Source organism: Nelumbo lutea, chromosome 8 (assembly GCF_056320005.1).
Source record: "Nelumbo lutea isolate HS-2025 chromosome 8, American lotus-T2T, whole genome shotgun sequence".
Classification (NCBI taxonomy): Eukaryota; Viridiplantae; Streptophyta; class Magnoliopsida; order Proteales; family Nelumbonaceae; genus Nelumbo; species Nelumbo lutea.
This window is the reverse complement of record NC_142691.1, coordinates 46,302,271-46,327,253: the sequence shown is the minus strand read 5'-3', so window position 1 is coordinate 46,327,253 and position 24,983 is coordinate 46,302,271. Positions and strand designations below refer to the sequence as shown.

The following is a 24,983-nucleotide window of genomic DNA, read 5'->3' as shown; positions in this document are numbered from 1 at the left end:
GTGTTGCTAATCATGTCTGCCTCAACATTCTTGTGGTGACTAGGTCTGGAGATGGAAGGATGAATATGGGGGAACCATTTTAAATCAGGAACGTCGGTTGGGTGCCTCTCTTGATTGGTCTCGTGAGGTTAGTGCTCAAAACTGTTTTTGAATGGAAAAGAATGTTTTAATTATACCTTGGACAAAGTAACTATTCTTTGGTGAGTTGTTTACAGTTTTACTAGATGCATTCTTGTTTATTGTTCTTTGCTTGATTATTACTAGTGCTTCACAATGGATGAGAAAAGATCAAAGGCAGTTACAGAGGCTTTTGTTCGTCTTTATAGAGAAGCTCTTATCTACAGGTATGAGGCATCTCTTTGCTATTTCTTTTTTTGAACATGCATGCATTTCTTAGTTGTGGTTGACTTAATCCTTAACATGTATATGATGGATTGAGGTTAATTGACAAAAGTAAAAAAAAAAAAAAAAATCAAAAGATGGATTGTCTCAGTGCTTAATAATTACTTTTCAAAAAGAATCAATGCTTCATAATTACTGGAAAAGAAATAAAATGAAGGGACACTCCTCTTTTGTCATTATCTTCATTCTTCCTCATAGTTGTCAAGGCAATGCTTAGATGCTTTGGTCATACCCAGGTGACAAGGCACCCTTGGATGGTCAGCTTGCTTAAGCATCTAGCTATTTTCTATATGGAACTATAAAATATTTATATATTCTTTTGTTTTTTATATTGTATGAATATTATTAAACAATTACTCCTTTTGTGTGTTTATATTACTAATTTTTACTATTTTCTTATTTGATAGGGTTCAAACAACTCATATAATTGTTTATGCTAACTTGAATCCTTGGAAGACTTCAAAACCTGAATCAATAAGCAAAGAATGTAAAAATTTGTCAAATCAAGACATTCTTATCACCTGCCCCATTGTAATACTTTCTTTTTTTAATAATATTTTACTTTGCCATCTTTTGCGTGAATAAGGATAAAGCCCCTGGACTAGATGGTTTCTGGATGACTTTCTTCCCAGAGTAGGAAATAATAATAGTTTGACCTTATGGATGTTTTTGAGGATTTTTTTCGACAGAGAAGTTATCAACATCGGGGTGAACTCGCATCCTTACAAGAACAATCCATTGGCTGAAAACATTAGATATATTTTGATGATTTCTCCTTTGATGACTTGTGGAGGAATTGGTTAATAATAGCTAACACTTCAACAAAGAAGAATAGAATCTTGTCAGAATGGGTTCTGACTTTGGAAGGTGTCATCAAGTTGAATTTTGATGGAAATAGCCAAGGTAACCCCAGGCCTTCAGGTATAGGGGGTGTCCTGAGAAATAAGGACAGCAACATAATCTCCTTATTCTCAGGATGGTGGGAGTAGGGGACTCCACAAGGGCAGAAATCCTTGTTGCAGTACAAGGAATTCAGATTGCTAACCAGCTTGGGGTGGAGCATCTCCTAGTTGAAGGGGACTCTCAGGTGGTAACAGGATGGCTTCTAAACCCAGATACTACCATTTGGGGCTACAAAGATTTCATCAAAAAAGTAAAATGGTTAACCAGCAATATGAGAGAGGAGGTAAAATGGGTTAGCAGGTCTGCTAATTCTATGGCTGATTCTTTAGCCAAACAGGGGGTTTCCACGGAAGGCCTTTTTTGTGCTACTTTGTAAACTATTAGTAATCTGGAATTTGTACTTAACTAGCCCGGAGAGGTTGCAACTTGTGTCTCTACTCGGGGACTTTGTACTATTGTCTATTGCTCATTAATAAACTTATTTCAATTATCAAAAAAAACATCGGGGTGAACTCCATGTTTATTGCTGTTATCCACTTATCCCTACGAAATTTGGAGCCACCCATTCAGGCCCATTAGCTTGGTTAGCAGCCCCTATAAGATAACTGCTAAGGGCCTGTCCCTTAGGCTGTGCTTCGTTTGAAGGAAGAACTATATCTCTCAAGGTGGATCTACCAAACTACTAGTTTTCTTCCTCTTGGTCTTTAAGGTTCTAGTTTCAGTGGCAAAAGATATAGAGAAAATCATGTGGATTTCTTTTTTGCGATCCAGGAGACTCAAAAAAAAGTGCCATCTCATAAATTGGGAGATAGTGAGTAGAAGGGAACAGAATGAGGATTAGGGAGTAGGAAAGTTTATATGGAGGAATCTTTCTCTTCTGGTAAATGGCTATGGGAATTTCCTCTAGATGTGGACAAACTGCGGCACATTGTGATCAAGACTCAAGAATACCTATGGGTTGGACCCAAAGGGATGGGATGCAAGGTCTGTGTCTAGGAGCTCATTCGCTGCCCCATGTATATCTATTTCCAAGATCTTACCTGATTTCTTAGCTCAAATCTATTATAATGTGTTAGATGGGTAAAAACCAGATTTTTGAAGGACCTTTGGTGGGGCAAGTCATCCTTGAGGGATACTCTTTCCTTGGTTTAAAAGAAATCTGTCTTTCATTGCTTGACCACTTTATTACTGGGCCCATTTGGGATCTAGATTTAAGAAGGGATCTTAGGGAAAATGAAGTCTCTGAGGCCATTGACATATTTTAATCCCTTTCTGGACTATGTTTGGGCCCTGACACTCCTGATAGCAGAATTTGCTCCGATCTCCTTCTGGATTGTTCTCTGGTGCTTTCTCTTTTCAGGTTCTGCTTCTCCCTTACCCTACTACAAGGGTTTTTCCAATGAAGTCAATTTGGCTTGGCCTTACTCCACATAAAATAGGGCTTTCTGTTATGAGGTGTATCATCAAAAGATCAACACTTGCGAGGTTCTGGAGAGGAGTCCAAAGTGGTGCCGTTCACCTCATATCTGTTGCCTATGTTGGTCAAGTGGAGAGACTACTCTACGCTTGCTAATCTCCCACCCCTTTGTCTTTAGGATTTGGGGGCATTTTCTAAATCTTTTTGATATAGGTGGACTCCAAATGGTGGCTAGTCTCTTTGATCATAGTTTCTTTTATCCAAGTACTAAAAGGGTTAAGATACTGTGGGGATGCACAAGAGTGGCCAGGATCTTTAAAGATGAGAACCATACAACAGAAGCTTTCATTGGAAACGTTACTATTAAGGTGGCCTTTTAGATAAAAACAACAGCTCTCTTTGATCCTTTTCCTACGGGCAATATAATATGAGGCTCGAAACAGGTTGCATTATCCTCATTTGCCAAAATCCATAAGAACATGAATTTGGTTCCTTTCACCTCGAAATAGCATCGAACTAAACTTTGATGGGTGCAACCTGGGCAACCTTGGTGTTGCATGTATTGGAGGTGTTTTGAAGAATCATGAAGGTACAATTTGACGAACTACTTGTTTCCTATTGGCCAAGTTAATTCAGTTAAAGGTAGAATTGATAGCGTTTGTACTGTAGTAGTGCAAGGCTTGAGGCTTGGGAAAACATTATACTACAGTGATTTGGTAGTGGAAGTGACTACGCACGATCATTGGGTGGTTGAACAGAAACAACAAAGGTCCATGGTGCTATAGACACAGCATATGTGAAGCAATTGGGTTAGCAAGGGAGCTGGCACCGCATTCCATTAGATAAGCAGAACAACTTATGGGATGGTTGATGCATTTGGCAAAACAAGGTGTCAGCAAGGGTGACTACATCTGAGGAACAGGAAAATATTGTATATTTGTGTCCTAAATAAAAAGAAGGGTTATGGGGAGGGAGTGCAGCTCTCCCTTTGCAGTGCTTTTGGCACACACATCCGTGTACACATTTAATATTATTTTCTACAAAATCAATAAAGTTTTCAAGTTACCTATAAAAAAATTTCTTTACCATAAAAAGCATATAATAAGATGTATCCAAGGTTCAAAGAATTGATACATATCGGCCTGTAGATACCATGTCGATGGCTTACCGATATGCCCCTCCATGGGTTGTATTGGGTCAAACATTGGTTCAGAGGGTAGCCGGGCCTTAAACCGACCCCTCTGAACCGGTTTTAAAAAAATAAAACTTAAAAAAAAGTATCGATACATGCCGATACGCCCTACCGGCATATTGTCCTGTGTTAATACTTTGAACCTTGGATGTATCTTCTGACATACTTATAGTATGCATTCATGGTGATATTTTATTTTTGAGATGTGATAAAATTTCAATGAGTTTCCCACCTTGTAATTTTTGTTGCATGGGATGGTTCCCACCTTATAACTTGTTTTCCAATAGTTCATTTGCCCTTCCCAGTACAATTGCTAGCCAGTTGAGGCATCTCCTCCACTGATATCTGAGAGGATAAACCTCCAAATTGGCTTCGAAAGGATGGGAGCATCTTCTCCTTCAACTCTTCTTGACTGGTGATCCTCCTACCGTTCTCATACTTTTTACCACCCAGACCCACTCACTGTCGTCTTGGGTCCCCCTAATTTTTGTTTGGTTGGTCCTAAAGGGATTAAACCCTTTCTTCATCGAAGAGAAAGAACTATTTCCAAAAATAATTCCAGAAAAACACCTATTAATATTTATTTATTTATGATAAATTAATTGCATTTAGGCTAGGACTCCTTTTACCTTAGGTTGCCTTGTTTTCCTATGGGACACCTAGGTGGTGCTAAGAGGCCCCAGACAACTTTGATTTGTACTAGAGTCCCTAATGTGGTCAAAGCTTTTATATGGTTGATCTTTGTTGATAATGTGCTTACTATTGAGTATTTTAACAATAGGGGAATGAAAAGTCACAACTGTTTTTGTTTTTTTGATCTATAACAGAAACTTTTCATTGAAAAACTAAAGTTACAAACTAGGGAGAAGTAAATTGTCTTAACTCTCCCCAAGAAGGTCAATAGGCAACAATTTTAATATATGCCAAACAAGTAAGAGTGGGCCCACACCATTCAGATTTGAGAATATGTGGCTGTCTCACCCTGGTTTTGTTGAGCTGGTTAAGAATTGGTGGAATGGCACTAATCCTATAACCAATTGGGAGGGTATGAAATTTCATTGGAAGTTGAAGAAGCTAAAAGCAAAGAATAAGGAGTGGAATATCCTTTAGTTTGGTAGGATTGAGGAGAGGAAACAAGTTTTGATTAATCAAATTGAGGAGTTGGATGCTAAGGAAAAGTGGGGGTACCCTTGGAGAGAGGGACAAGCAAGAGAGATGGGAGCTTAGGAAGTAGTTAGAGGACATTTTGTACAAAGAAGTTAGATGGAAACAAAACTCCAAACCCAAGTGGGTGAAAGAGGGAGATAGTGAAACTAAATTTTTTCATGCAATGGCACTTTAAGTCAATTTATAGAAGGCCCTTAAATAAGAGAATTTGGTTAGAAGGTCTGGATTGGCCCAAACTATCTGAGGAGTCTAAGAAGTGGCTTGAAAGCAGATTTGAGGTGGAGGAAATAAGGGAAACAATTTTCTCAATGGAATGGTCCAAAGCACTAGGATCATATGAATTTACTATGGCTTTTTACCAGGATTGTTGGAAGATATTGAAGCGGGATATTTGAAAAGTATTCAATGAATTTTTTCAAGGGGGGGGGAATAAATTTGGGGATGAACTCAACTTTTATTGCATTGGTCCTAAAGAATGTTGGAGCAAATCATTGAAGAGATTATAGACCTATCAGTTTGGTTAAAAGCTTGTACAAAATTATTGTGAAGGTCTTGTCTTGAAGAATTAGAGAGGTGCTTCCAAGTTTAATCTCACAGAATCAAGGGACATTTGTGGGAAGTAGATAGATCGTGGATCAAATTTTAATTGCTAATGAATGTATGGAGGATCTGAGGAGAACAAGGAAGAAAGGGACAAGTTGGATCTAGAGAAAGCTTATGACATGGTAGATTGGTCCTTCTTAATGCAAGTGATGGGTTACTTTGGCTTTGGAGAGTAATGATGCAAATGGATCTTGGATATATTGAGACATGTCATCATTCAATCTTGGTGAATAGAACATTAGGGGATCACTTTTTGGCCATCAGGGGAATTAGACAAGGGGACCCTCTCTCTCCTTTTCACTTTACTTTGATTGCAGAAGTTTTGGGGAGACTAATAAAGAGGGCGGACTCAAGGAACTTAGTGAGGGGAGATGGAGGGTTGGAAAAGATACCTATCACCCATCTACAGTTTGTTGATACATTTTTTTTTTTTTTTTTTTTTTGTGAAGGGGAGGATATGAGGTAGGTTAGGAATTTGAAGTTGGTAGTTCAACTTCTTGGAAAAATTGTCAATTATGAAAGTGAATTTTGATAATAGTTGTGTGGTGGATTAATATGGAGGGGAGAGATATGATGGAAAGGGCTGAAATTATAGGATGTGTGGTGTCATAGTGGCCTATGAATCACTTGGGGATGCCTTTAGGGGCTTGGAAGAAGGTTAGCCTCTTGGAAGAAGAATTGTTTTATCTCTGGGTGGCAGAACCACTTTGATAAAGTCTACATTGTCTAGCTTGCTAGTGTATTATCTATCTGTTTTTAGGATCCTAGAAAGAATAAGTAGAGTGTTGGAAAAACTAATGAGAGATTTCTTGTGGGAGCTAGGGGAGGACGGGAAAGATCATTGGGTGAATTGGGAAATAACCACTAAGAGTAGAGCTGAAGGTGGCTTTGGATTATGTAATATTCGGAAGAAAAATGGAAAAATGAAGCTTTGTTGGGAAAATGGTTGTGGAGGTTTAAAGGGGATAGGATAAGTTGTGGACTTAAAGTAATTTTGAGTATTCATGGACAGGCTATTCTTGGAATCCATACATGCCATTGTTCCATCCTTTCTGCAGCACATCAGGAATGACCTTTGTTCTAGGAATCAAGTAAAATTTTGGGAACACCTTTGGGTAGGTGATGTACATTTGAAAGATCAGTTTCCCTCCTTATTTTCCCTCTCCCAGTATAAAGGGAAGTCTATGTCCGATTTTTTCTTTCCCTCCGAGGTTGTGGAGGTTTAAAGGGGATAGGATAAGTTGTGGACTTAAGGTAATTTTGAGTATTCATGGACAAACTATTCTTGGAAATTCATACATGCCATTATTCCATCCTTTCTACAGTACATTGGGTATGACCTTTGTTCTAGGAATCAAGTAAAATTTTGTGAACACCATTGGGTAGGTGATATACCTTTGAAAGATCAATTTCCCTCCTTATTTTCCCTCTCTTGGTATAAAGGGAAGTCTGTGTTTGATTTTTTCTTTCCCTCCGAGTCAAACTTTGGGTTTAATTGGGATTTGGGTTTTAGAAGAGGCCTTAGGGAGTCAGAATTTGGAAATGTTCTGGAACTAATTCAGTTTTTGAATGGGGTGGTATTGGATCCTTCAAAGAGGGATAGTAGAATTTGGACCTTATCCACCTCTGGGGCCTTCACCTGTGCTTCTTTCTTTGAGTCCCTGGTGCAACCTAACAACAACTTTGTACAAACTTTTCCAATACTGGAAGTCTGGGGGGAGTCGACCCATCCAAGGATTGGAGCTTATTTGTTGGGAAGCCTTCCTGGAAAGATGTAATACTCGTGACTTACTCTAGAGAAAAAAAGGCCTAATTGGTGCTTGTCTCCAAGTTGGTGCATCCTCGCTAATGGTGAAGGCTCCTACCACTTGTTAATCTCTTGCCCTTTCGTTTCTGATAAATGGGACTGGTTTCTTTTATTTGGTTGCAGGTGGATCCCTCCGCCAGATATGCAAAGCTTGTTTGCTACTTCTTTCCTTAGATGGCCAAAGAAAAGGGGTAGGATTATGTGGAGGTGTGTGAGGGCTGCCATATGCTGGACTTTATGGGAGGAAAGGAACTCAATGACCTTTTCTAATAAGGAAAGGAATAAAGAAAGTATCATTGAGGTAATAACAGTTAGGGTGGTGCACTGGTTAAAATCCTTGGACCTGTTTGTTGACGTCTCTAGGGATATGCTGCTGCAGTTGGTTGGAGGTGGCAAACTCTGCTCCTATTCCATCAATTGTCTGTCCTCTATGGTCACCACCAGCCCCTGGGTTTATAAAGTTAAATTTTGATAGTAGTAGTGAGGGCAATCTAGGGCCTTCAGGAACAGGAGGTGTGTTTAGAGATGGGAATGGGAAGGTGGTTGCATTGTATTGAGGCCCCATTGGGGTTGGTGACTCTTTCAGAGCTGAGGTATATGCCTTAATGAAAGGTCTAAGGAATATAAAGGAGCTGAATATCCAAAGGCTAGTTGTTGAAGGGGACTCAAAGTTGGTTTTAAGTTGGTTACAGAAGGACAATGGACTCTGGAAATATGCCAATGAGAGAAGGGAGGTTAAGTGGCTAACTAGGGGGTTGGAAGTTCAGATTCATTGGGTGTAGAGAACTGCAAATGCCTTTGCAGATACTTTGGCAAAGCAGGGGTTGGGAAGGTATCAAATGTTTTGGGCTATAGTGTAATTCATTTTCCTGTTCTATTGGGGAGAGTTAAGTCATTTTGTCTCTCCCCGGAGTGCTGTATTTATCTTTTTTCTTAATAAATTGAGTTTTTCTGTTATTGATAAAAAAATTATCCCAGACAGGTAAGGTTAGTTGAGAATCAGAGACTACCTAGGGATGATGGGATGCTTGGAAAAATCTCCTTCATATGGTATCCATTCTTCACTACTAATTATTAAAAGTGAACGGTTACCAATAAAAAAAGGTGGTATTGTACTTCTTTTAGGCGCTTACATCTACTTGTGCTTTGCTTTTGAAACACCATGTCTTCAAGTAGAGGATGGTATACCACAAAGAAGGCTATAGGTTCTTTACCAAATCTCTCTGCTTTCATTCTTGTCAATAAAACCTCTTTTGACTTGTGAATAAGCCATTCTACAGGACTTTTAAGTGTTAACAATGATGAATTTGAAAATTTTTATTTCTGCATTAACTGGTCTTTGCCTATTTTGTACACACTGAGATCCTCAATTTATTGCTAATGGCAATAATCTGATCTTTTTATGTTCTTAGTAACTTTCTTCTGGATCATATAATACATTTTCAAAATTTTATATTTATAATATCATCTATGTTGCAGGGATCATCGGCTAGTGAATTGGGATTGCATCTTGCGAACAGCCATATCTGATATTGAGGTATTCTAAGAAACTTATATGCTTTGTGTTAATATTTCCTGCAGTTCTAATGGCTATTTGGTGGTTGTAGGTGGACTATAGGGACATCAAAGAAAGAACTCTGTTAAAAGTTCCTGGGTATGAAGATCCAGTGGAATTTGGTGTTCTGACATCTTTTGCTTACCCTCTAGAGGGAGGGCTGGGTGATATTGTTGTTGCCACAACCAGAGTGGAAACAATGCTTGGTGATACTGCAATTGCTATACATCCTGAGGACAAGCGATACAGTCATTTACATGGGAAGTTTGCAATTCACCCATTTAATGGACGAAAGCTCCCTATAATTTGTGATGCCATACTTGTTGATCCAGAATTTGGTACTGGTGCTGTTAAGGTAAATGAAATCTGTTTTGGTCACTCACTACCATTATTGAGCCTTAAAGATAATTTTCTTCTGATTTCTTTTGGTTTTGATTTTGCATTGTCATTCACATACTTATTGCCTAAACATTCATGTCATGGGTTTTATCAGATCACCCCAGCACATGACCCAAATGATTTTGAGGTTGGAAAGCGACATAATCTTGAATTCATCAACATTTTCACTGATGATGGGAAAATAAATAGTAATGGTGGTTCGGGATTTGAAGGGATGCCACGGTTTAAAGCACGTACAGCTGTAATTGAAGCATTACAGAAAGAGGTATTAGTATTCTGATACACCAGAAGTTGCATATCATTACATTCAGAAGCAGTACTTATAATTTCAGGCATTACCTTTGGTTTAATGTTCTTCTATCTGTTTGCTTTGTTGACTAGCTGGGCAGGAGTGGAGGGGATTATCAATAGTTATAAATTAGCTGAAATCTGGATATGGTGTGCAGTGGGCTTTGCAAGTTTTAGTTAGACATACTAGAGTTTTGGGAATTAGTCTGAACTTCTTATTCAGGTGACTTCCCAGTTTTGCAAATAGTATGGTTGACTCTCTAGCTACGGTTGGAGTCTCCTGGGAAAACTTGTTTTGGGATGAGCCTGGATTGTAGGGATCCTTGTAAGGCAACTAGTTTAGAAGGCAGAGATGGAAGTGACCAGCTTTATGCTGTTTCTCTACTTTATATGACAATATCTTGTACAGTTCGTGGGTAGTTCTCATTGTTAACAAAATTATGAATTAATGTTTCACCTAATCAAACTGAATAATTTGCAACGCGTAACATTCCATTTTGTTTCATGGAGATCAATGTTTTGCTTATTGATGCATTGCATTTTGTTTTTGGTTTTTATTCACTCCTGTTAGCTTTGAAGTTTTCTAAAACTTTAAATCTTTGGTTTGTATATAGGGACTCTACAGGGGTGCTCAAAATAATGAGATGCGCCTGGGCCTTTGTTCGAGAAGCAATGATGTTGTAGAACCAATGATAAAACCACAGTGGTTTGTCAATTGTAACAGTATGGCAAAAGAGGCTCTTGATGCTGTTATGGATGATGAAAATAGAAAGGTGGAAATCATTCCAAAACAGTATGCTGCTGAATGGAGGAGGTGCGGTCACATACCATATTTCCATTGTTGGTGAAATTTTCTTCATTTTTCCATGGTGACAAATATTCCACTTTCTGAAAATTGTGTCAGAGTCCATGTCATATTCATGAATTATAGGTTGTGCAAAATGGAAGGGTGCATCCAGAGTCTTATGTGACAGGGAAACACTACTTAGGCTCAAAGGAAAATTTTATGCATTGGTTGCAAGGCCAGCAGTGTTGTGTGGAGCATTGTGTTGGGCTGTCAGGAAACAACATTCAGAAAATGAGAAGTAGAAATGCAAAACAAGATTCATGTAACTGACCCCATATAGTTCAGACAAAGCTTAGATAATGATGATGATGAGACCATGTCATTTTCAACTCTTAATCTCTTACTTATGTATCACATTATTGTTTTTACAGATTAATCTGTTCAAAGTACTTTATGATCATTCTTACATTGCAATATGAATATAAGTCATGACATATGAGAAGTGCTGATTTGGGCACATCGAATTTTTTGGTAATCTGGCACACCTCTTTAGAAAAGATGATAGATATCCCACTTTATAATGATTGAAAATTAGCACAAAACTAGTTGTTCTCATATACCTACCTAGAATAACTATAACTTATGGCTGGTTATACCTGCCACATTGATTTTCCACTAGTTTCTTTGTCAGACATCAGTAAGGGAAGTGAATACATGATTGTGTCCATGTTATCTAGATGCTACTGTTTAAAGATTAAGACACTTCCACGATTGTTCCTGAAAACTCCTATTCCTGAATTGTTTGGATTACTAATCTACAGTTATCAAGGCTCAGCTTGATAAGTTCATCCATGGGAGGGGACCGATGAAAGCACCAAGCTCTTAGCTGAGGAGGAACAGGGAACACTCTTCCAACATCTAATAATATATTCAGTAGAAAATGGACCAAACTCAGCCTTTGATTTAACCTAATCAATAAGTGCTTTGGGTTATGTTTTTTCTTCAATTATCCTTGCATTCTTCTCTCTTACATTGTCTACAGTATTGCAGCCCTTGTGCATCTCCACATGAGTCTTCAGTAAAATTGAAGAAAACTCATCCATGGATTTCTTCTTCAAACATTGTCTAGTAATTACTAACTTGTTGCTGCTAAATATAACAGATGGTTGGAGAACATTCGGGATTGGTGCATCTCAAGGCAACTTTGGTGGGGCCACCGCATTCCAGCTTGGTATGTTTTGCTTGATGATGACCAACTGAAGGAGTTTGGTGCTTACAATGATCACTGGGTTGTTGCAAGAAATGAGGAAGAAGCTCTGTTAGAGGCAAACAAAATATTTTCTGGCAAAAAGTTTCGGATGACTCAAGATCCAGATGTACTAGATACTTGGTTTTCTTCTGGTCTCTTTCCATTATCTGTGCTGGGCTGGCCAGATGAAACGGAAGATTTGAAGACATTTTATCCAACTTCAGTTCTTGAAACTGGACATGACATATTATTTTTTTGGGTTGCTCGGATGGTGATGCTGGGAATGAAACTTGGAGGTGATGTACCTTTTAGAAAGGTGAGAAGAATTTATCTTCCATATATGCAGAACTAAAAGCAATCAAAATCAAGAGAGAGCAATTCTTTACATTTACAGGCTGATATATAAAACTGGATCAAAAAGTTCTGGACGACACATAAGCCTATTTGTTATTAAAATGGACTTACAGAATTTAAATGAAAAGGTTCTTAGAAAAAAAATTATTAATTGATCTTATTCCCAGCTGAGTGCATACAGAAATCAGCACACCTGAAGTTCAACCCGTCAACCCAACTAAAGCACCCCTTGTACTTAAAGAGCCCACTCTCCAAATACAATTCATTTCTAGCTTCCCATCCCCATGTGAGCATGCATTGTGGAGAGAGGATCCATTAGTGTAGATTCAAAGAGACGGTTTTGTACATCATTGTACATATCATCTCATCTACACATTTTTTTGCCATATAATTCGGTTATATTTGCTTTTATTCTAAAAGAGATATGGCCTTTCAAAGTATATAATTACTTGTGGACTTGCATCAACAACCATGTTCTGCAGGTATGTTATTAAAATATTCCTGGTTTTAAATTGCCTCTTTGTCTTTTAAAAATTTGAAGTATATAATTAGTTGTGGATTTGCATCAACAACCATGTTCTGCAGGTATGTTACATGGTAATTAGCAGCCCAAAGGATGTGTACCTAATTTAGGAACATACAGAGGGAATGAATTCCTTTAAGGTTTATTGAACCTCTAGATGCAAGCTTTAAGTCATTAGAGAAATGACTTTAAGAGATGGTTTTATCTGTTCAATTTTCTGTATGGTTCTTTCTTGTCCATGCATGAAACATCACATAACTTTTTTACCAATAAAAAAAAAAAAAAAAAAACAAAACATCACAAAACTTTTTTTTTTGGCGACGGATCTGTAATGGAATTATAGTTTTTCATTTTCCATTGTACTTTACTCAATGACTAATATTTACTTTAGCATGCTTGTCTGCAAGAAAGATCACACATCGTAGTATATTGGTTGGTTTTCCATGATAATTAAAGCAGAAACAAGGATTCACTTAGAAGTATTTGCAGGTTTACTTGCACCCAATGATTCGTGATGCACATGGCCGTAAAATGTCAAAATCCCTGGGAAATGTTATTGATCCACTTGAAGTAATAAATGGAATATCACTGGAAGGCCTCTATAAGAGGCTGGAGGAGGGTAACCTTGATCCAAATGAGCTGGCTATTGCCAAAGAAGGGCAAGAGAAAGACTTTCCAGATGGTATTGCTGAGTGTGGTGCAGATGCTCTCCGCTTTGCTCTTGTCTCATATACTGCACAGGTTGTCTTTTAAATCTATTTCTCCTAGGTTTATTTTGAATTTCCAATCAATTAAAACTTCTTATGCTTTCTTGCAGTCTGACAAGATAAATTTGGATATCCAAAGAGTTGTTAGCTACCGCCAGTGGTGCAATAAGCTGTGGAATGCTATCCGTTTTGCCATGGGAAAACTTGGAGAGGATTATGTACCTCCCATTAGTATATCTCTTGAATCCATGCCATTCAGCTGCAAGTGGATACTTTCAGTTTTGAACAGTGCCATATCCAAAACTGTATCATCCCTTAATTCATATGAGTTCTCAGATGCAGCCACTGCCATATATTCATGGTGGCAGTACCAGTTATGTGATGTTTTTATTGAAACCATTAAACCCTATTTTTCTGGTGCTGATACAAAGTTCGACTCTGAAAGGATTGCTGCACGATATACTTTGTGGGTTTGCCTGGACAATGGTTTGCGTTTGCTCCACCCATTTATGCCCTTTGTTACAGAAGAACTGTGGCAACGCCTTCCTCAAGCAATGGGGGTTACCAAGAAAAAATCTATCATGATATCCGAGTATCCATCAGTTGTTAAGGTAGGACCAATTTCCACAATTGATAAGAGAAAATCTAAGAGTTACTTAAGGACAATTAAGATCTGAGTCCAATTAAAATTCATATATATATATATGCAATAAAATTATGTATATAATATTATGATATTATATATAATTATAGAAAGTTTATAATTAATAAAAGAGGTCTTTGCCCAATATTGGTTTCTGCAATGTAGAGTCTTGGTTCTCTTGGAATGGATAGACTAGGTATGGTCCTGTCCTCAGACATGAACCTGCTTTCTCATGCATGGCAGCCCAAGATTTTATAGAAGTTTATAATTAATAAATTGATTCTTTTATATGTATATAAATTTATAAGTTTAAAAAATAATAATTATTTTTTGAATCTTTTAAAATTTTTGTTATTCTAAATGAATTCAGATTAAGTCGAAATCTGATCTAAGTCCTATAAATCAGATTTCAGATTTAAAGCTTCATTAATTGGACTGGATCCAGATGTGCTGGATCTGATCTGATTCTTACCCAATAAAAGTCCCAACTGCACTGCATGTTCTTGGGTTTTTCCTCTAGGATCTCATAGGTCAGCTAAAGATGATCACGGTGACTGAATGCTGAAGGGTGCAGGCAAAACTTTGGCAACTATATCCATTATGTAACCGATCAGATAGTGGACCCTATCCTAGTTCATTTATATAGCATACACTATATGCTGTTACTAGGCCATCCTTGAGTATCTCTTGGTTCTTAACTTATTTCTGGCTTTTGATTCCCCTATTGTTTGCTTTAATAGGAATGGATAAATGAAAGAATAGAACAAGAGATGGATCTAATTGTGTCAATTGTGAAATCTCATAGATCACTCCGGTCGTCATTGCCTTCAAATCAAAGGCTTGGAAGGTATATACCCAAATTTCTTTTTTGCCTACCTTAAAAAACACTTAATTTATCTTGTTCTTCACTTTATTCTTTATTAACTTTATTGGTTCCAAAAATAACTCTAATATTCCTTTCATCTTCAGACAACCGGCATTAGTGCTTTGCTTGAAGGATGAAGTTAAGGAGATCATTGAAGCCTACAAGCAGGATATTATAACACTTGCGAATTTGTCATCTTTGAAGGTATGTTTTGCAGATCTCATCTTATGCTTTTCTTGGACTTGTATACTTTTTGATAAGTGTCCTTTTTATTAGTAGAAAATAGATTTCACTATCATATGCATATAGTGATTTAAAAGGCACACCTAGGCCCACAAGCAAGATGCATTTCAAGGTTTGTGCCTTGCCTAGGTCCAGGCGCAGCCCCTTTGAAATGGTACATGCCTAGTGTGCCTTGTGCCTCAGTTAAATTTTGCACTTTTTTGAAGCATGGTGTCTGGGTATGGCATTCACCCCCCTACCATGCCCCTTGATGCTAGCCCAACTGGAGTGGTGTAGAACCCCCTTATTGTTAATGTTCATTCATTCTTCTTAATACAACAATTTTTTTCAAATGTAATAAACTATAATTAGAACTATAAAACCCTTTTTTTTGTATGGATTAAGACCCTAACATGGACTTGTTTGGGCTTACCACAAGGAGCTTGGTACAAATGTGGTTCATGAAATTAGGAATGAATTTAACATCACAGTAGCTATTTGAAGTAATATATTGATAAAAAATGCTATTTGAAATAATATGATTGGGTAAGAAATAAAGAGATTGGAAACTTTGGCATCCTTGAATTGTTCTTGAATTATTACTGATAAAAAAAAATGTTGATTCTTGAATATATTTTATATGTTTGATTTTTTTTTTGCATTCTCTTTGAATTGTTATATATTTTAATTTGAGATAATACGCTTTTAAAACATTTTCTTTAAAATCATTGTTTGCATTTTTTAACTTGGGCACAAAAGGACCTTTGCGCATTGCTCTTTTAAAGCATTGATGCATAGGACTTATGGGAAAAATAACAGAGGTTAATGTGGAATTCATCTAGAGAAAAAATTTGTACTAAAAGACAAAGGTACTTATACACCCATGTCAAGGTTTCCTAGTCCAGTGAAAACTGTCCATTTGAAGATAATATATATCCATTAATGTTGTAAAGATCATAATCATATTGAGATGGTCGATTAAGTCAATTTGTGAACCATATTGCAAATCATAAAATTATTTCCTTGTTTCCCCTTTCCTCTTGCAAATCATAAAATTTTTTCTTTAGGGAAATTGTCAAAAACTCACCATGAGTTTTCAGTATTTCTCTTAAACTCACAACTTTTCAAAACGTCTAAAACTCACCATGTCACTAACTTGATGTTAAAGAGACTAATGGTTGTTAATATGTTACTATTTTAAACTTCATAGAAAAATATAAAATATATACATATATTTTAATATTTAGACATGAAAAAAAGGAAAAGTTCAAAAAATATTTTCAAATATTAAAACACAGAAATTACAAAAAATATAAAAAATTATAGAAATTACACACAAAATAAAACATTATTTTCAAATTATAGAAACTATAGAAATTGAAAGACAAAATCAGAAAATAAAAATTGTAGAAAAAACACAAAAAATTATAGAAAAACACGGAAATTTCAAATAAATAACAAAAATACAGGAATTTTGTAGATGGTAGAAGATAGAAAAATGTAAAAAATAGAAAAATATAAAAAACAGAAATTATAAAAAAACATTAGAAAATATAACAAAACACTAAAAATGTAAAAAAAAAATTGAAAAATAAAAAGACCCTTTTCCTCCAACTCGCCATTCAAGGGTGATTTGGTCATAAAAGTTGTTATTTATGCTGATGTGGACACCTCTGTTAATAAACATTAACGATGTACTAACGGAAGGTGAGTTTTGGAAGATAAAAACTTACTGACATGGTGAGTTTTAGATGTTTTGAAAAATTGTGGTGAGTTTAAGAGAAATGCTGAAAACACATGGTGAGTTTTAGACAATTTCCCTTTTCTTTATGATTTGCAATATTATCAACAAGACCTTCCCTTTCAACTAATGTTATGCATCTTTATTCTTCTTAATATAAAATATTTTTATTAAAAATAAAGAAAAAATGAGATCCCCCTTTCCTCTTTATCCTCCTCCTAATCCCCTCCTTTTAAGGAGGCTTATGCCTCTTGCGTTCTGAACTACTCCTCATGTCTCTAGATAGTGGAATGCCTCGCGTCATGCCTCTGTGTTTTAAAACATTGATATCAAGTGTAGTTCCTTTAGTGGTGTAGATATGGAGTCACTCAAACTAGTGTCATGGAATATAACTATACGAGGGGTCTAAATTCAGGTCATAGGAGGGTGGCTGACAATGCGTTTTTGAAAAAATGAATAAAATTGTTTTGGGTATTGGGATGTAATGAGCAGAGAATTATATATATCCTCTGTTCAGTTTCCCATTGTACGGAGGTCTCATTGTATTTTGTCTTTTGATTTTTAATGAATACTTTACCTTACAGTCTAAAAAAATTGTGTGTTTAAACAGTTATGATATCCTTGTCTATCTCTGGAGTTGGGATATGCATGTTTCAAAAATTCTTTTCACTGTTCCTGATTCCCCAAAACAATGCAAAATAACCATCTCTTGTGAACTTATTTTTTCATAACTTAATGTAGAAGGCCACGGCAACATTTTCATGAGTTGCCACTTCTTGTCTCTTGTTGCTCATGATCTGCTTTTGGGCAATGTTTTTGTTTTATTTGTATTCTAAACTAGACTTCTTATCAAGTTAAATTGTGGGGGTTTTATAAAATGTTACATTCTTTTCTTGTTAGCCCTGCTTCTCTCTAGTATATTTCTATTTGCTATAGATTCTTTATGACTGCAAAATACTTCTTGCAGGTTCTAAGAGAGCATGATGCCATGCTGGATGAATGTGCAGTTTCCATTGTAAATGAAAACCTTTCTGTCCACCTCCCATTACAAGGAACTCTTAATGCAGAAGTCAAACATGAAAAGCTAAAGAAAAAGAGAGAAGAGTTACTAAAGTGAGTCCTCTATGGTTTACAGCTGTCTGAAATTTTGTTTTAGTATATTCTTAACTTTTCTGAAGTGAAACTAGGGGTGCAACTCGGGTTGGCCCAAGTCAGCATTTTACACTGCTTTGGGCTCGAGCTTTGGGCCAGACCCGTTGAAATTTTGACAAAAGCCTAACCTGAGCCTGCCCAAGTTGCACCTCCACTTCTGTGTGAAATTGATGACTTTTCCTTAGGCTCAGTTTGGAAAGAGAGTACAAATGCAAATATGTACAGCATAAATACATACAAAATAATACAAAATATACGGTTTTGCACTCTACATATTTGCATTTGTACTCCTTCCAAACTCAGCCTCGGCAACAAAATAGATGGTGGAAACTCTTACACATTAAGTGGAAAGTGTGCTTTGTTTACCAGTGGTAGAGTTGCATTATTTTGCGGTAGATATTTCAATTGAAGATCAGTCGTGTTAGATGACATAGCCATTGTGATATGACCTAAAACCAGATACACTGTTGTCATATGCAAAGATTTTCTTAACTGATTCATTTGGGTTCGGCATTTCTTCTCCTAATTCAGTACCATTCAAATCTGTATAAATTTTCTTGAGTGTTAGAGTATTTCTCTATGGTTTATAGCTATTTGAAATTTTGTGTAGAGAGAATAAAAGAATCTTGTAGATGCAATGTGATAGATATTAAAGAGTGGGTATTCTGCCGCATCTTGGGCATCGATTCAAAAAGAACTTCATGTCATTAAGCATTGGGACATTTTTAAAAACGTCCTACAAGTTCTTTATCAGAAAAGTAGAAAAAAAAAATCCTACAAGCTTTAGAATCTTCTCTGTTCTCAAAAACTCCTATAACTAAAATCAACTCCTTGGGCGAATTGTACCCCTTCGGAAACAGGGATTTATTGGAAGATAGAGATGGCAATATCATTTGGACTTTCAGGGAGCCAGTTGGTAATTACCCTCGAAGCTAATTGAGATATAATTGTAATTGGCATCTTATAATCATGTGATGAGATGGATCTCTAGGAATTTAAATGAAATTGCTGGTTTGACAAAAAAAAAAAAAAAGAAATTGCTGATAGGCTAGCTAGGTCAGGGGTTAACAATGTACAGAGGGTTCACATTTCGATTGTCTTGTGGCTGTTCGTTTGATATTCATCCTAGACGCTATGATTAGGAGCCTAAAGAATTAGTATTCTTCTAGAAACAAAAAATTATGGCATGTGTTTGGGGATATTCAATTATTTTGTTGGGTATTCATGAATGTGAATTTTCCTTGCACTATTGCGTTCAACTATATAAAATGTTTATTTATATGTATATATATTTATGTATACTATTCATTTTCACCATGATTAGAAGCCTGTGTTGATTTCTGAAGGACTCGGTTGTAGATCACCTTGTGCTACTGTGGCCAAAAGTAAATTCAATTGGATGTTAGGTCCTAATTACTTGATAGTTGGGTATCTTCTATGTGAACTTGCATACTCTGCACCACCAATCAATATCAATCTGGCACACCAATGGTGTGACATCATCTAGAAAAAAGACTTTAAGTTTTGAAATGGGGAAGGACAATCTAGTTGTGGCAGATTTCTATTGGTTTAGTGCAGAGGACGTAATTCTTCCTTCCATGCAACTCTTCAACATATGCATTGTCTTTGAGAAGAAAAATGCAGGTGTTATTCACATATACTGAATGACTGATAAAGATAATATTGGACAACATTATTAGGATCGAAGCATAGCATGTGAAATTTTTACTTGTATGGTTTATCTATCTTCTATATTAATAACACTACATCGTCATTCAAATTTGTATTGGCAGGCAGCAGGAAAATTTAATGCAGATGATGAATAGTTCTGGTTACAAGGAGAAGGTACCAGTCCACATTCAAGAAGACAATGTGGCAAAGCTTAAAAAGCTGATGGAAGAACTTGACATAGTTGAAAAAGCAGATCGTAGGTCGGGTCGTGAAAATGCAAATGGCATTGAAGAAAAACAAGGATAGTCTTTTCGCCAGCTGATAAATAGAAAATAGCACCAGAAAAGGATGTTTTTAAGAATACTGTGGCAGGCTGACAAATTGTGTGTTTTTTTTTCATGAACTTGTGTAATTTATTCAAGAGCTGGACTCTGGTGGTATTATTGTAGAAAAGAATCTCTGTAATTTTTTTTCTCAAAGAAAAAGGTCTCTGGGCATTTATTTCTAAATAAAAATGTTTGTGCATCCCTGTGCCGTGGGTGGGGTTGGGCAGTGGTAACTGGTAAGTCTAAATCAATGTTATCAAACTCGGACCAGAACCATTTTAGGCTTTTAGCGACTGGGTGATGGGTCAAATGGGAGATCGGCTTCTATCAGGGCAAACTTGTACGGTTGGATTTGTTTAAATAGAAAAAAGGCTAATTTATTATGATTCTAGGGTACCTTTAAAGTAGAACCTGGTTCTGTTCACCCCAGTTGTCTGCTACAGATGGCATCATTGTTTTGGTCTGTTTTTGGTCATAGGTTGAAGTATTTTGAAGCTCCAGGATGTATTGACCTGCATGAGAAGTTGGTAGATGCCAATCTAAGAAGAGGGTGGTTTTCCCTCTTGTGAACGCAGATACCATTGAAGTAATACGACTGTTAAACTTGCACAAGACTTGTGGGCCATTGGCCCTATTTCTATTATTTCTTTTGTGAACATTGGGTCTCATGACAGACCCCAACTTCTCTTGATTGAGTCCACTCCCTCGTAGTTGAGACAAGTGTCTCTAGGGTTTTTGATTCCTACTAAGAGCCTTGCCACCAACCGTTGTTTCTATCTAAGTCAAGCGTTATGATAACTTGGCCAGAGTCTAACAATCTTGATTCCCCATGCAATTTGAGTCAACATGTACATATAAATAGAAAATAATTTTATTTGGAATAAGAAAATAATAACATATTTTGTGTTGTGTGTGTACATGGAGAAAACCCATCCGACGATGTAAGCTATATATATTGGCCAAATGACTTGCACAGTTGCACTCGAGGGCCAATGGCCACTCATCCCACCATCTCCCACTTGGCCATTAAGGCCCGAAAGTTTTAAGGTGCTGACAGCCCCATTGAAGATATGTGCCCTCTAGGCTCTAAATTCCTTCAACTATATACTTTGACACCACTATTTCTTTTAATCTTTTCGCTGATAGACATCCAACAAATATCTGTAATGTAACTCAACGTGCTTCCCTTTGGGTCCTATTCACCATTCTTGATGGTCTGAACTGCTGCATGGTTCTCATTGAATAGTGTGATCGATCCTTGTGGAAAAGGTTCACTGTCGAAACATTGATGCAGGTTATCTAAAAAATACGAGAAAAGTGGAAAAGGTTCATTGCAAGTAAAGGTGGATTCAAGCCGAGCGAGCCAAGCCGAATGGCTAGTTATTCAAGCTCGGCTCACCAAGGCAGTGCGGGGCTCGATCTCGAATTTGGTTCGAGCTAGAACCTTGAACTCGAGCTCGGCTCGATTAATAAACAGGCCTGTAAATTGGGCTCAAGCTCGATTGAAATCGAGTCAAGCCGAACTCGAATAGCTCGTGAAGAGCTTGGCTCGTGGCCACTCCTAACTGCAAGCTATGAATATAGTGATTTGATAGAGGTTGCACATGATACCATCAAATGAACTTAGAATAATCAAAACAAAAGCAAAAAAGAATCATCAGCGTGGTATTCTTGGGAACTCTTCCAACTAGTAAATAGTTTCCCATGGTGGCTAGTATGAGGCACACTCCCCTTTAGGCTTTAGCTACTTGTCTTCCACCACAAGACGATCATAAATAGCCTTGGCGCGATCTTTCGAATGAGACTAGACATTAGACAAATAAATCACGGGGGCTTGACCGATATCATGGAGGCTAGTGAGAGTTCAGACATCCTCCAAAGTTATAGAAAACTTTCCCCAATTGGTGACAAAAGTGTGGCTAGAAAACTTATGTCATATCATTCACATGGTTTTCAAAACCGGACTGGATGGTCGGACCAGAAAAATGGGAACTGGTCAGGTGACTGGTTCTGTTTTCCCCTAAACCGGATTTTTGTCAAAAAACATTGATTTGATCAGCAAACCATTGATCCGGGCGATTGAACCATTCAACGGCTTTGACCATTTTTTGTTTTTCTATTTTTTTGTTAGAACGGGCCGACTGTTAGGTTCGAACTGCCAGACCGTTCGATCCAGGAACCGGACCCCTGACCAGCTTGTTGTCCAGGTCGGTTTTAAAAACCTTGATCACTCATTCAACTCTCATATGTGTGCTAAGTGATAGGAATAGGGTCTAGCCTTGGTGAAAGTTGTGAAACACTTGGTGTCTTGAGATTAAGGAAATTGGCAATCAACTTTGGAGGAATTAAATTGAAAGGGAGCTTGCCAGTAGGGCCAACAGTGATATATAGAGGAAGATAGTGAATAAGAGAGTTTAGAAGATTAGAATTTTCACCAGACCAGCCTCGTCCAAGTTTTCAACAATAATAACAGGGTCTAGCAAGAAAGTTCTAGATCCCAAAACATCATTAACAATGAAAAAGCTTGGAATGCGCCATGGTTGCAAATGTAAAGAACAAGTAGACAAACAAAGAAAACGAATGTACAGAATTTTGGGGTCTAAGGCCCTTTCAAAAACTCTTGAGATATTTGGGAGCTAATTTTTTGAAAATCTCTTCAGAATTGGCCAATTTGGGGAAAGGGCTAATCTTTCAAAAACTTCTTTAGAGGTTAGGCCTAAGCGGGATAGATTGGGGGTAACCCAGGCCAAGGTTGGATCACACCTGGGCTATCCAAGCCCATCCGGAACTTAGATCAGTACTGAATTTTCTGGCGTAGGCCCAATCCTCAGCCCAAAAACTTAAGCCCAATCCATGGAAAACCTTAATTTGGACCCACCCAAGTTGAAGCTGCAGCTAGAATCCCTCACTCGTTTATTCTTAGATAATGTTATAAACATTTCAATCTTTATAGAATCTCAATGAGCCACACCCGTCACATTTTCTAAAACAAATCGGTTATATTGCTCCATTGCCTTCAATAACTTCCCCATGAACATTACCTGAATTATCTCTTCTTCTTCTCTCATTCTTTCCATTTTATATGAATTTTCAAAATATTAATTTAATCATCCACCATCTCCCGCTAGTAAAACATCAATCAAGATCATCATTCTTTACCAAAATAACAAAGACCACCAAATTTTTTTTGTGATTCTAATTCCTTTTTTTAAGCTAATAAAAAATGAGATGATATTAAATGAAAAACTACATAAAAGAGAAATAAATAAATAAAGTAAGAGGATACATGTAGGACACCTCACATGGGTTTTCCTGCCCAAATGATCATCAGATCACTAATGTGTTTCTGTGAAGATGATGAGTTCAAGAGGATGATTGCGTTTCATTCGTAGTTCTTCTAGTGGTCCCGTTTGTAGGAAGGTGGATTGTTGTGGTGGTTCAAATAATTTATTGATCTTCTAAGGGTGATAAGAATCTGGATTAGACCTGTTGATGGGTCGGGTTTGGGTTGAAAATTTTCCAAAATTTAAATACGCCCGGCCTAAAATCCGAGCCCAAGGCAGTGTAAAGCCAAACTCAATGGGCTTCCCACGAACAGGTCTAGTCTGGATCTGTTACCCACAACACTACTCACAAGTGACTACAATTGCATATTGGAAATATTGTTAGACAGTTTTGTATGCCCTTAGCTTTAATCTGATTTGATGTACTTTTGTTATTTAGTGGAAATAAATAAAGTGCATGTTTGATTCATGTTGTTTGGTTTAATTCTGTGTAAAACCCTAAAACTGGACATTTATAGAGACTCATGTTAGTTTTAAATGTTCACAGCCGTTGGATAAGTCTGGGGAGATTCATCCTGCCAAGGCTGATACTGGTGTGCCACCAAGTGTTGGGATGGCCTATCTCAGCCATCAGGGTAAGACCCGAGGCACATGCAGTATGGGATTACTTGAATCCTTGAACCGGACCAGATTTCCAGTATTGCCCTGGACCTTGGAGATAGATGGGCAAAACTGGAAAGTTACACCTGACCCCTAGACTCGATTATGACATTTCACTAGGTGTTGGATCAGGCTACCTTTGATATGCCATTCAGTGAGATCCTTAGCGGGGATCAAAACCTGGGTATGTTGGGGCAGTTTGAGAATTCATCTGAGTGGGTGATCATAGTGACAGAATCAGCCACTTTGTCGGACAAAGGGTAATGATCGGGAATGCACTCTCTCTGATGGAAACCAAACTGCCGGCAGTTGATTTCAATCGTTGGAATTTTGTTTTGCAAAATTAATATATTTATATATATATGTACGGTTTCGAATTGTTTGCAAATGGTTTTAATTCCCGGGATCCATGTGAGAGGAGAGTGCGGCACTGTTCCTTGCAGCCGAGGGAGAGGTCCTCTCTTGTCGGGCAGTGCTTGATCATTAAGGGCTGAGAGGTTAAGTGTAAGACCATTGAGGATAATACCTGATGGGCTAATCTTGCACCTGCCCACAGTCCCTGGGTTTTTATAAGATGGCTTGGCCCAGGGACCACTTAATGTAAGTGTTGGGCCCATAGGGTCCATATGATGGACTCAAGGGGTTCATTGAGTTTTTCAGTGAATTCGGCTGGGCCTTGTTTTAGAGGCTAGGCCGAACCCATGTGGCTGGTGTGTAGATCAATGCTTGGGTCCCACGCCATACAAAGAAGCCCAACTGGGCAGCAGATTGGAAAGTAATTAGACACTGAACACTTAATGGGCCAAAAGCCCATTTCGAGGTGGGCTGATATGATCACCCATCCATGGGGCGAATTTGAGATTAAAGTTAGTAAAAGGATTGGGCCTTTAGCCTTATCCACTCTTAGAGACCAAATTCAAATTAGATTTGAATCTGGTAACCTCCTGATAAGATCAGGAGTAAGCTAACTCTATCTGCAGAAAGGATTAAGATTATCCCCTATCCAAATACTGATTTGGATTGGGATAACTCCTAAAAAGGAGGTTTCTTAATCAAGAAGAAAGGA

At 37.4% G+C, this 24,983-nt stretch overlaps 1 protein-coding gene across 1 annotated transcript in view; it reads left to right on the top strand.

Moving 5' to 3' along the window:
- TWN2 (valyl-tRNA synthetase / valine-tRNA ligase (VALRS)) overlaps positions 1 to 20,162 on the top strand; it is a 36,578-nt gene extending 16,416 nt beyond the window's left edge. The window contains exons 9-21 of the mRNA XM_088957020.1: positions 44 to 127; positions 265 to 344; positions 8,971 to 9,028; positions 9,099 to 9,401; positions 9,540 to 9,710; positions 10,348 to 10,547; positions 11,683 to 12,085; positions 13,136 to 13,387; positions 13,464 to 13,964; positions 14,737 to 14,843; positions 14,966 to 15,065; positions 17,792 to 17,937; positions 19,770 to 20,162. Of these exons, the coding sequence (XP_088813146.1) occupies positions 44 to 127; positions 265 to 344; positions 8,971 to 9,028; positions 9,099 to 9,401; positions 9,540 to 9,710; positions 10,348 to 10,547; positions 11,683 to 12,085; positions 13,136 to 13,387; positions 13,464 to 13,964; positions 14,737 to 14,843; positions 14,966 to 15,065; positions 17,792 to 17,937; positions 19,770 to 19,953 (2,589 nt within the window). The 3' untranslated portion in view covers positions 19,954 to 20,162. The remainder of the gene's footprint in view (positions 1 to 43; positions 128 to 264; positions 345 to 8,970; positions 9,029 to 9,098; positions 9,402 to 9,539; positions 9,711 to 10,347; positions 10,548 to 11,682; positions 12,086 to 13,135; positions 13,388 to 13,463; positions 13,965 to 14,736; positions 14,844 to 14,965; positions 15,066 to 17,791; positions 17,938 to 19,769) is intronic.
- The last annotated feature ends 4,821 nt before the right edge of the window (positions 20,163 to 24,983 follow it).